The sequence below is a fragment of the Telopea speciosissima genome, chromosome 11, assembly GCF_018873765.1.
Source record: "Telopea speciosissima isolate NSW1024214 ecotype Mountain lineage chromosome 11, Tspe_v1, whole genome shotgun sequence".
Classification (NCBI taxonomy): Eukaryota; Viridiplantae; Streptophyta; class Magnoliopsida; order Proteales; family Proteaceae; genus Telopea; species Telopea speciosissima.
This window is the reverse complement of record NC_057926.1, coordinates 37,245,835-37,257,478: the sequence shown is the minus strand read 5'-3', so window position 1 is coordinate 37,257,478 and position 11,644 is coordinate 37,245,835. Positions and strand designations below refer to the sequence as shown.

General features: G+C 39.8%; 2 protein-coding genes across 3 annotated transcripts; one reads left to right on the top strand and one right to left on the bottom strand.

Annotated features, from left to right (window-relative positions):
* Positions 1–3,715, top strand: LOC122645862 (WEB family protein At3g02930, chloroplastic-like). Of its 2 annotated transcripts, XM_043839257.1 has the most exons (4): positions 1–213; positions 844–1,057; positions 1,164–3,078; positions 3,193–3,715. In XM_043839257.1, the coding sequence occupies exons 1-4, from the start codon at positions 194–196 to the stop codon at positions 3,495–3,497; spliced, it is 2,454 nt and encodes an 817-aa protein (XP_043695192.1). In that variant the 5' UTR covers positions 1–193; the 3' UTR covers positions 3,498–3,715. The 2 variants fall into 2 exon arrangements, with proteins under 2 accessions (XP_043695192.1, XP_043695191.1); XM_043839256.1 differs by having other exon boundaries at positions 1,164–3,715.
* Positions 3,716–8,047: 4,332 nt separating this feature from the next.
* On the bottom strand, positions 8,048–9,186 carry LOC122645053 (protein NETWORKED 3A-like). Its single transcript, XM_043838404.1, has 3 exons — positions 9,139–9,186; positions 8,923–9,022; positions 8,048–8,610 (listed from the first exon to the last, which is right to left on the bottom strand). Exons 1-3 carry the CDS (start codon positions 9,184–9,186, stop codon positions 8,063–8,065), a joined length of 696 nt encoding a protein of 231 aa, XP_043694339.1. The 3' UTR covers positions 8,048–8,062.
* Between the last annotated feature and the right edge of the window lie 2,458 nt (positions 9,187–11,644).

Below are 11,644 nucleotides of genomic sequence, written 5' to 3'. Positions count from 1 at the left end.
AGTGCCCAAGTGCAACAATTACCCGTTAAAATGATAAAATTTTCTTCAGTTCTCTAAGAAAATATGTTTCTGCTCTTCTTAAATCCCACCAAATCTCTTGCAATGTTGGCATTTCAGTAGTGGAAAGCTCTTCTGTTCCAAAACTTAAGGTCTTTAGTTCAGTCGCTCCCTGCACTGCAACATCAATATAACCATGAATTCTTCTAAAGCCAGGTTAGTATTCTCACCATTACAGATCTGATATGTTCTTATAGTCGGTGTATTTTATGGTTTCAAACTTAAACCTTTTATTTTCTTAAGTTTTTTTCTAGTATCTGTTCTGTTTACACTTCTATTTGGTATGGTGGATCTGCATTGATGAATTCTGACTCGGGTTCTCTGCTTTTCTTGTTTGGAGTTCTAAAAGGGTTTTCTGAATTTTTTTTTATTTGTTTCTTAAATTTGTTTTGGATTTGATCTGTATCAAAGTTGTTCATTTTGACCCTCCTTCCAAAAACTCCCGCTTGGTGAGTTTGTTATCTCGTTTAACGAATTTGGTTAACAGTTCTCTTCTTATTGGTATTGAATTCAAAGCATTTTTTATCATATTTTTTCTTGCTTTTGCTTTCTAGTCATGATTTTGTATCTGGGCTTGTCTTCTTCTTTTTTTTATTTTTTAATTTATTTGGGTCATCTTGGTGTGGGCTTGATCTGTTGTTCATGTCTGGGATTTCTTTCCTTTCTATCTTCTTCATTTTGGGTTCAGAGAGTTGCCTCTATTGGTGAATTGCTCCTTAGCATTTTCTGTTTTCCTACATGGATTTTGATCTGGTTGTGTAACTATGAGACTTGGGTATTGGACAGATCCAGTTTGCCTGAAGCTTCACTGAACAAAACCTCCCCAGCAACTCCAAAAGTCAACAAAGTAAGCAGGACTGTTGCTAAATCAGATACTGATTCACCTTCTCCCCTGCAAAACTCACGGCTTTCAGTTGAACGTTCCCCAAAATCAGCTGACTCAAAGCCTACCATTGATCGTCGATCCCCGAAGCCAAAGATTGCTACTCCTCCTCCTGATGTAAGTGGAATTGGAAGTCCTGGAATATCCAATTTTCTGAATTTTATTGTTGGTCGTAAACATTATGTGTTTTCTCATTGACATTGTAATTTGATTTTGTTTGTAGAAATCACGGGTGTTGAAGGGATCAGAACTACAGGCTCAGTTGAATCTTGTTCAGGAAGATCTTAAGAAGTCAAAGGAGCGATTAGCTTCTGCTGAGAAGGAGAAGGCTCGGGTGCTCGAGGAATTGAAGGAGGCCAAGAGATTGGCTGATGAGGCGAATGAGAAGCTCAGTGAGGCCCTTGCTGCTCAAAAAAGAGCTGAGGAAAATTCTGAGATTGAGAAATTCAGAGCTGTTGAGTTGGAGCAGGCAGGTATTGAGGCGGCTCAGAAGCAGGAAGAGGATTGGCAGAAAGAACTTGAAGCTGTGAGGAATCAACATGCTGTGGATGTTGCTGCTTTGCTCTCTGCCACCCAAGAGCTCCAACGGGTGAAGCAGGAGCTAGTTATGACCTCTGATGCAAAAAACCAGGCCCTTAGCCATGCTGATGATGCAACTAAAATTGCAGAAATGCATGCTGAGAAGGTGGAGCTTCTGTCTAAAGAGCTGAGTCGGGTAAAGGCCAAGCTTGACTCAAAGTCAGAGACAGAGGCTAATGAGAACACTAAGTTGATAAAGAAACTGAACTCCGAGGTGGATTCTCTGAAACAAGACCTTGAGAAGGCAGAAAGTATTGAGCAGAAATTGGTTGAAACAGAGGCCTTGGTTGAACAACTCAGAGTAGAAGTGGAGGCTGCAAAAAAGGCTGAATTAGCTGCCCTTAATTTGGTGGAGGAGTGGCGGAAGAAGGTCGGGGATTTAGAAAGTCGGGTTGAAGAAGCAAAACAAATGGAGAGATCTGCATCAGAATCATTTGATTCATTGATGAATCAACTAGAAGGGAAGAGTGGTTTATTGCAGGATGCAGAATCTGAAATTGCTTCTCTTAAAAAGAAAGTGGATTCGTTGGAGTTCTCAATTGGGCAACAGAGAAAGGATTTTGAAGAATCAAAGCAACATCTTGAGATAGCTAAGCAAGAGGTATTGGAAAGGGCACAGATGGTTGAATCTCTGAAAGCTAAGCTTGAAACTGTGACAGAGGAGAAAAAGCAGGCTTTGAACAATGAGCAACTTGCAGCTTCTAGTGTTCAAGACCTTCTAGCTGAGAAGAACAAACTAATAAATGAGTTGGAAATCACCAGGGAAGAAGAGGAGAAGAGTAAGAAAGCATTGGAAAGCTTAGCTTCAGCATTGCATGAGGTCTCTGCAGAAGCAAGAGAAGCCAAAGAGAAGCTTTTGTCCAATAAAGCTGAGCTTGAAAATTCTGAGACCCAAATAGAAGATTTGAAATTGGTTGTGAAAGTAACAAACGAGAAGTACGAAACCTTGCTTGAAGAGTCAAAACAAGAGATTGATCTTCTTACAAAAGCGCTTGATTACTCCAATCATGAAGTCAAGAACTCCAAGGCTCAATGGGCACAAAAAGAGCTCAACTTAATGAGTTCTTTAAGGAAATCAGAAGAAGAAACTTATGCTGCTAAACGAGAAATTGATAGGCTTATTCGTTTACTCAAAGAAGCTGAGGATGAAGCTTGGTCTGCAAAAGAGGAAAGAGCCCAGATTCTGAATACCCTAGAGCATACTGAATCAGAGTTGAGTTCTTTGAAAGAGGTTGCAGAGGAAGCTAAGGCTGATAGCATGAGGTTTAGGGAGAGATTATTTGACAAAGAGAATGAGTTGCAAAGTATCACTCAAGAGAACGAGGACCTCCAAACTCGGGAAACTGCGGCTCTTGAGAAGGCGGAGGAGTTGTCTAAGTTGCTTGAAGAAACTTCTGCCAAGAAGATTCCTGTTGAAAATGGAGAGCTTTCTGATAGCGAGAAAGATTATGATTTGCTACCCAAGGTAGTAGAGTTCTCAGAGGAAAATGGAAATGGAGGAAAAGAGGAGAAGCATGTGTTTGAATTTCCATCACTACAGTTTGAGGAACCCAAGGAAGGCAAAGATCAGGAAAGAGATGTTGAGGTGCCTGTGGAATTAAAGATGGAGAGTGGGAATGGAAGCCCCAAAGAAGGGAATGGAAATCCCCAACTAGAAAATGGAGACCCCCAAGAAGAGGAAAAGAAAATAGAAGAAGTTGATTCAGTAAAGGTGGAGGTGAAGATGTGGGAGAACTGCAAGATTGGAGAGAAAGACCTCCCACCAGAGAAAGAGCCTGAGCAGGAATCCTTTGAAGAGGACCTTGATTCAAAAGCAGATGGTGAGAACTTTGACCAGGTAAATGGGTTACCTCCATCCGAAAGCGTGAACAATGGAGGAAGCTCTCCATCTAAGGAGCAGCAGCTAAAGAAGAAGAAGCCACTGCTCAAGAAGTTCGGAAACCTGTTAAAGAAAGCGGCAGCCAGTGGCAATAAGTAGGAGAACTGTAATCAGTCCCAGTTCAGCCCCTGAATCCGGACTTAACAAGCAGGTATTCTTGTTGCAATCGTGCACCAGCATGTGTTTGATTTCTTCGTCTTGCTTCGGATTTTCAGAATAGCAATGAAAATGCTAAGAGGGTTGTGTTGTATGTACCTTGATTTTTATCTTATGCTGGTTCCCCTTGTTGGGGATTCATATGTATCTTAAGGTTTTTTCTTTCTTTCTGTCTTTGTTTTTCTTCTTTTCTTTTTTCCCTTTATTTTCCTTAAATTTTATGGAGAGGAGTGGTAAATTTGAATTGTATGTTTATGTTCCATCTTTACAGGTAAGCTTTTTTTCTTTACTCGCTAATATAGACTACAAAAGGCTATGGAAGATGATTTATGTTTTCTCCTACCAGTACTCTGTTTTGTAGCAGTTAGTTTGGTGACAGCACCTCCTCATCCACATTCACAACCATAAAATATCAAAATAGATTCCATGACCCGTCTTTGCTGTGTTGTTCATTGTTTAGTGGGTTGTGCAGTTCCTGTTGAACTTGAACAAAGTTTGGTTCAGCCAAACCCAGAAACTGTGGAAATCAGCTTGGTTGAGTACTAGGGGTATCCTTGTCCCTGATTGATTAACCAACAGATAAAGGTATAGGCTGTGCTGGATATGGTGAGGGTGGGGGGGGCATGGCAGTGGTTTTTTTTTTTTTTTTTTTTGGTTTGATCTGATACCGTATGGACCACATGCTCATGTGGGTGAGAGTTGCAGGTACTCTGAATGGATACTGATGTCATCTGTTCAAAGAAAGTTATGGGATTTGGATCCCCCGGATTGCTTTGATCCAAAATGGATTAAAATCCCATCTTGGCCCTCTCTGGGGAGCAATCCTTCAAAGGTATATGGGTTCTGTCTTGGAAAGGCTACAGTGAAAAGGAAGAGAAGGGAGTGAACATGGGAATTCTGCAATGCTTCTTGTCGTACTCTCAGAAAAGGGAAACTATGAAAACAGCATATCATGTTCTTCCCAGTCCCACTTAGTCTCAACAGTTGCCTCTTCAGATAACAAGAAGGAGAAGAAGTTGAAGGGAACCTCAATTCTTGACTTTCTGGACTCTCTAAAGTTTGCCCTCTGCGTCCTTTCTCTAATGGCTCTGTCAGTATATACGTTTTGCAGAAACAGACATCTTGTAGTATGGAGTACTGCCTTTTGTAGACCCAAGTATGGTAGGGAGGTAGTTTATCATCTTTTATTATATGAGTGTTATACATGAACCAAACTTGCCTAGTGCCCATGCTGTTCTAAGCTTTTGAGGTTGTAAATGCTTAGGGTAACAGTGACAAGCTATCTCACTTCTCAGCTGGTACTGGTAGAATCACATGGTGGAAGAAGGTGTCCAAGGGTACATAAGTAAATGGGAAAAGGTTCTCTGACCCACTGGGGTAGGGTACACTAACACCCCTGTGTCTATCTCTCTCTCTTCCAAATATGAAATGATCTTACCAACCTAACATGCATACCATTTTGTCGTACTTCATTGGTGTGCTTTCTTATGCCCACTTGCTCAGAGAACCCTCTTATTAATTATTATGGCATCCCAGTGGTGATGTTGTTATCTTCAGTCTTCACCTATAATAAAGAAAAACTGAAATTTTGCCATTTTCGAATGGGCAGAATTGTTTGTTATAGAACTACAAAAAATCCCACATCGTCTGGGGATGTGCCATATAATGCATATATATGCTATGACCTCTTTTACTTGGCAAGACACGTTTGAAAGTTGTGGGACTCATCTGTCAAAGCGGATAATATCGTGTCATCGGTAGGATTAGGTTTGTGGCATATCATTGGTATTAGAATCATGAATGAGTTTGGTTGTCAGGAATATAGCTGAAGTGGAAGCGTGGGTGTAGAATCTCAGAAAATCCCACATCGCCTAAGGATATGCTATGGTCTCTCTTACTTGGCAAGACACTCTTAAAACTCAGGCTTTATGGAGAAGAATGATAAGGCCAATTTACTGAAAGCTATAAGATATTGAGACATAGGATTGTGCATTGTGGAGGGTCAGTAGTCACTTAGTCAGTACTAACTACTAAGTAGGAGGTGGGTCTGTTTCATTATAGTAAGCATGAATTGAAGATGTCGTCTTCTTGCTTTGCATTATATTATAAGTCAATAAGACAGTGATGGAGTGTGATAATGGTGATTAGGCAGAGAAAGAGAGGAGCAAATTAGTGGGGACAGCTGCCAATGCACGTTGTCTATTGAGAATCCCCACATGGAATGTCTCTCCAATCTCTCTCTCTCTCTCTCTCATATGAACATAATGATATGACTTGTTTAAGTTCCCACGTTCCTTTCCACAGCTGTTAAAAATTTTGCAGGAAGGAATCTGAAAACAATACAATAACAATAAACAACACTGTTTTTGACCAATGTTGTGCCCTTCACGATCTAATTTGTGTCAAATAAGACAGGTGTTTTTATGTAATTTAACAAAAATAGTGACAGTCCCACTGTCACCAAACAGAGCAAAACCTTTCTGGTATAACAATTACTTGAAACAGAATCATGCATATCTATGTTCGACTGGTTAATGAGATGATGAACTTATCTGGCTGGATCTGGTTGGTGCACAAATCGATGGAGAACCTGTGGACTTGATTGATTCTCTCTTCTTTTTCGATGGCAATTGTCCCACTAAAATTTTGTTTTGAAATGGACTCTGTATCTCATGAAGCTTTACTTTAATAAGAAGCTAGACTTGACTCCCACAGCCTAACACTACACTCTTCTTCCTCTTTCTAGCTTGTGGGTTTCTTCTGTAAGGCCCATAAGATTATAACTTCAAATCACTGTCTACCTTTATCACCTCCTTCCTTCTAATCATATTTGCTTCCTCTTGAAACCCTTATTTTTTTTTTTGGATGAGAAAAGAGAAAATATATAAATTAATAAAATTGTCAAGAACAGGAGGTCCAAAATATACAAAATTGTGTTTTTCCATCATTGTATGAAAAGCGAGTTTTTTGGTTAGAGTCATAGAGATAAGATCCTTGTTAGCTAAAAAGACATTGCGCTTAAAATTAATGGTGACATCAAATAATTGTAGAAGCAGAGGTAAAGCTTTCATGGTCAAGATGTGCCAGCTTGGGGTGGTAATATAGAGCAGATGTCCTTGTTATTGCACCAAATTTCTTTGATGTTAAGTTTCAATTTTTCCGACATGTTTTAACCCCTGCAAAATACCAAATAGATCTGCATCCAAATTATCCATTGCAGCTGTCAAAACAAAATGGCCATCTAACAAAATGCATATAGCCCATCCCGATGAGTTTAGACTTAGGTTACATGCTCGTGCGCAAGTTAAAACAAGGAAGTTAAACAAAGGGATAAATTCATACAAATAAAAAGGAGAACATGAAGATGGAGAATTAGAAGGGGAATCTGTTATGACGGAGGGAGTATAGATGTTGAGTTCTGATAACATCATTTTAGTACATACCAAATGACCAGATTGGGATCAGCCTTTGCTAATCCCTAAACAACATTGTTCCTAGTATGCCAAACATAATAACAAGTGATAATAAAAATAGAGGAAAACCAAATGTAGGATTGTTTATCCAGAATATTGGATGAGAGAAAGGAGGTAACATCTAATGGGACTAAAGATGTTGTTTCATCTTGAAGGTTGATTCACAAGAGCCCATTATTGCAATATAAGGGTGACTATGATCTTAAGGAGAGTTATGGCACGATTTGGCCATACCATCAGTTTTGTTGTTGTATTGTGTTTTTTTTTTTTTTTTTTTGGAGACAGGAGTATGTGTTCTTTCAGTCAATAGGAAAGCTCTACTATTGTTCGTAGTTACTACTATTCAAGTGTTGGAGCCATAAAAAGAAGTCCCCCATTTCTCAATCAGAAGAGGGTTCCTTACATTGCCCGAGTGCAATTTTGAGTGAATAAAGAAATCTCCTTTATTTACCAAAAAAAAAGAAACTCTCTTTGGAATTTGACAAAATGGGGAGAGACATTTATGATATATCACCCCCTCATATGAATATGTGAGGGGATGTGCAATTTCATTTTTGAGCTGGCGTTTTACAAAACTTTTTCCTCCTCAATTTTATTGGTGCATATTTACTACATAATGTAATTGGTTTTTGTGGGTCCATAAGCTCTTTAAATGGTTTAATCTCTTTTTCTTTTGTGCTTTTTTTCATTTTAATGAGTTGAACCCAATGAAATTATTCAAATAAACAAGAAAAAAGGACTTATCCCCTCCAATTCCTCACATGGGGGCAGAAATGACCACCATACCCCTGCCCGAAAACACTGCCCAAGTGAGGTCCACTCCCCCTATTAGAGGAATTGGAGGTGCCCACGAATTGGAGGTGGACATGTTGAGTTGTAACAGCTATCTCTTTCCTTTGCCATTTGATTTGAGTAATTTCCTTGGCAGATTCAACAAAATCGTTTCCTCTTATAAGTGAAAACAACAGAAAAGCTCATAATAAAAAAAATATAAAAAATAGAGTTTCAGGAAAGTTTTGTAATCTAACACAGAAATCATTGAGTATCAACTCTCAAGAACTTCCCTAGAATCAGCCGCTTTAATTTTGAGAACAGAGATTGATTTTTGTTCACAACTTGCCTGTAGAATCTCAATTGGGCATGGAGAACCTTGTTCTCATTCAATTGTTTCTCTAGGTTGCAATTAAGATCTTTAATGGTTTCTCTTTTTGCTGAATTTCTACTTATCAACTCAGCTTGCTGACTTTGATTCTCTGCAATAAGCTTAAAAACTTGAAAACTAAGCTCATGCCACATATTCTCTTTCTCAAAGCTACCCATTTGGAAATCTCCATTGCTTCCAATGACTCCTTTTCCAGTGCTGTGGTTGTTCTTAAAAGACAATGATTTTGATTGGATGGGTTCAGTTGACTCAAAGCTTAATTGATCATAAGCTTCAGCAAACAAATGATAAGATTTATGGAATTCTTTCCCCATTTCGATGAGCTCCAATGTCTTCTTTTGGTACATTTCATCTCTCTGAATTAAAGAATTCTCTTCTTCCTGTATGATGGTTATCATGGCCAATATCTTCTCATCCAAATCTGCAAAATATAAAATATCAAACATGTAAATGATCCTTAAATTGATATTCTGCAATTCTATGTCAAAGTAGAAGACAGATCTTAAAAACCCAAGTTTTGTGTGTAATTCTTTATCTAAAGAATAGAGGGCGGGCTGGGTGCAATGATAAGATTGTTCCATTGTGACAAAATGGTCATGGGTTTGTGTCTGGAAACAGCCTCTCTGCGAAAGCAGGGACAAGGCTGTGTACATTATGACCCTCCCCCGACCTTGCAGTAGCGGCACCTGGGCAGATTCTGTAATGGGTAGAAATGAGAGACAGAGAGAGCTACCTGAGAGAGTATTCAGAAGCCATTGAGACTGCCGGAGTTGCCAATAGGTGTTGATCTTGTTCTCCATTGTAGACATAATCTGTAATCTCCTCTCTCCTATCTGAAAGAATGAAAAAAAAGCTTAGATACAGAGAAATACCTCCTTCATTCATTCTCTTCTCTTTCTTATAAAGAAATTCTCTTTTTTCTTTTTGAAATTCAAACTGAATCGCTAACGTTCATATTGATTAATGCTTGATTTTCTCTGTATTCCCTCAGATTCATAAATCTCAATTTTCAATTAGGGGGAGTAACTCAAGCATATGTCGCTATTACTTCCATTTTTGAATGTTTCTCTAATAATAACAAACGGCGTTGTTCTCTGTGCCGCAGCGCAGGCTGCGCCCAGACACATAGGGGTGGGCGCAATGACCACTCTGCCTCCTGAGTGGTAGGCCCATGTGCTTAGGGCACAGCCTACGCTGCGGCACAGGGAATATTCTCCCTAATAACAAGGACAAGGTCTTGTGAGCCGGTGATGAGTGATTCTGACCTTCTTCCTCTAATCTTCATTGCTCGAAGAGGACCCAATTAGGGAAGGTTTTGGATCTTTACACGTGTATGGTCTATAAGGAAGATAGGGGGGAGAGAGTGGGTAAAGGTATCTATCGGTTTGGTTCCAGGTTTTTCGGTTCGATTTCGGTTTTGGTTATTATGAATAATTTTCATAACCTCAAGGCAAAACCGAACTGAATCGGTTCGATTTTATTTATTTTCTTGAATTGTTTTCTAGTTTATATATGGTCTCGATAATTCAATTTAACTTATTCAGTTTTGTTCGGTTCATGCAAAACTTGGGAATGTCTCGTACTAACCTTGATTAGGGGTGCAAGTTTGGCCCGCACGAGCTTGAGCCCGCCTTGAGCCCGATGTGGCCTGGGCTGGACCAGGGTTGAGATTTCTAGGTGTAGGATTTGGTCGGGGCTTAGTATAAAATATACAAGTATACAAAAATATATCATACATACGGTCAAAAAACCAAGGGGAACCAGGAATCGTTATCCTCTCCAATTCCTCCAATTCCTCACATGGGGATGGAATGATCATCCTACCCCCTGCCTGAAAACACTGACCAAGGTGGGGTCCACTCCCCCCTATTAGAGGAATTGGAGGTGCCCGCAAATTGAAGGTGATAATTATTCGGGGAACTAGGGCTAGACCCTGCAGCCCTGCCTAGCCCTGAAATGGCAAAAAATAGAGGCTATCAGGGTTAATCAAGGCAAGGTTGGCCTGGGCTAATATATCCTAGCCTGACCTCGGGCTGGGATGGGCCTGGCTTAGTTAAGGGGACGTGAGGTTGGGCTACGGTAGGGATCTCAATTTCCAGCCTGAATGGGTTAGACCCGATTGAAATCTATTGATAAAATTAATCAAACCAAACCCGTTTCATTTTGGCTTCAGCTTGGGATTTTATGAAACTGTAGAAATCAAATCAGATTGACCGAAATTGGAAATTGAACCGCACACGCACACGACAAAAACTGATAAAAAAAATTCATTATTTTTAATATATATATATATATATATATATGAAGGGAAAAAGATCCTTGCTTGGTCGCACCCCTTACATCCTCTAACAAGGCACCATGATACTGAAGTGTGAAACATCCAAGTGAACCAACCACTGCCCGATAAAGAAAGATCCAAAACGGACAGAAAACTTAACCATAAGGGTTTGATTTTGGGTTTAAACTAGTACTAGATTGAACCGGTTTAACTCTGACCGAAACCAAAACATAATCAACCGCTTGACACCCTAGGCTGGGGTTTTAAAAACCCGGCCCAAGCCGCCCAACGGTATCATTTATTTGAAGGTATATATAAATATCAAAAAAATTAATGGGGAAAAGAATGCTACCTGGTTGCGTGTAGCGCACAGTTCCTGTGCCTAGACACTGAGACACACGAAATGACTGTTGCACCCTCATAAAAAGATGAAAATACTTGAGGACATAGTGGTCATTTGTCTAGACACAGGAATCGCGTGCGGTGCAGCGACTAGATAGCATTCTCTTTCCCAAAAAATTTTGATGCCAAGGCAGGTATTACGGGATGTTGCTGGTGGGGACGTTTATGTGTGGGAAAGATGGTTAAATGGCTCTTGACTCACTGATGACTATGGGCCTAAGTGGGCTCAGGTCAAGTGGCCAGGTGCCAAATTCTTGTGAGTTAGAGAGTTTGCAAGTAGGAATGGGCTTGGAGTCGAGCTGGCCAGAGAGAGAGAGAGAGAGAGAGAGAGAATGAAACCACTTGAGAATAATGAAACTTAGAAGTCATAAAATCTAAAACATTATCCATTATAGGCCAAAGTTTTCCAGCACCAGGATGAAGAAAGAATCTCTTCATCCAAAGTGATTTGACGTATGATTGGAATCCGAGAATAGTGAATCTGTGAATGCCCATTTAACTCCCTTCCTATGTGATTTGAAGTGTTTTTTTGGTAAAAAATGTGAATTGGAGTTATGATTGAAATTGATGATCAGTTGAAGGGAATTTTAGACATCTTAGAAACAGGAAGAGATTGCAAGCAAAACCAGAGCAATTGGTTTGTCCTGAGAGACTTTTCATGGTAGGAGACAATAGTTGAGTTGTCTTCCTGCCCTTTGCATCTTCTTTTATTAATGTGTTTTTCTGGTTCAAACTAGGGATTTTCTCATGGGGTGATGCCGGGAGCGCATGGGGG

Excerpts from the sequence above, each read along its gene's own strand:
- LOC122645862 (XM_043839256.1), top strand. The coding sequence starts at position 194 with ATGAATTCTTCTAAAGCCAG. Across the intron at positions 214-843 it reads ATGAATTCTTCTAAAGCCAG|ATCCAGTTTGCCTGAAGCTT; the intron begins GTTAGTATTCTC and ends GGTATTGGACAG. Across the intron at positions 1,058-1,163 it reads TTGCTACTCCTCCTCCTGAT|AAATCACGGGTGTTGAAGGG; the intron begins GTAAGTGGAATT and ends TTTTGTTTGTAG.
- LOC122645053 (XM_043838404.1), bottom strand. The coding sequence starts at position 9,186 with ATGAATCTGAGGGAATACAGAGAAAATCAAGCATTAATCAATATGAAC. Across the intron at positions 9,023-9,138 it reads AAGCATTAATCAATATGAAC|ATAGGAGAGAGGAGATTACA; the intron begins GTTAGCGATTCA and ends TCATTCTTTCAG. Across the intron at positions 8,611-8,922 it reads GCTTCTGAATACTCTCTCAG|ATTTGGATGAGAAGATATTG; the intron begins GTAGCTCTCTCT and ends TATATTTTGCAG.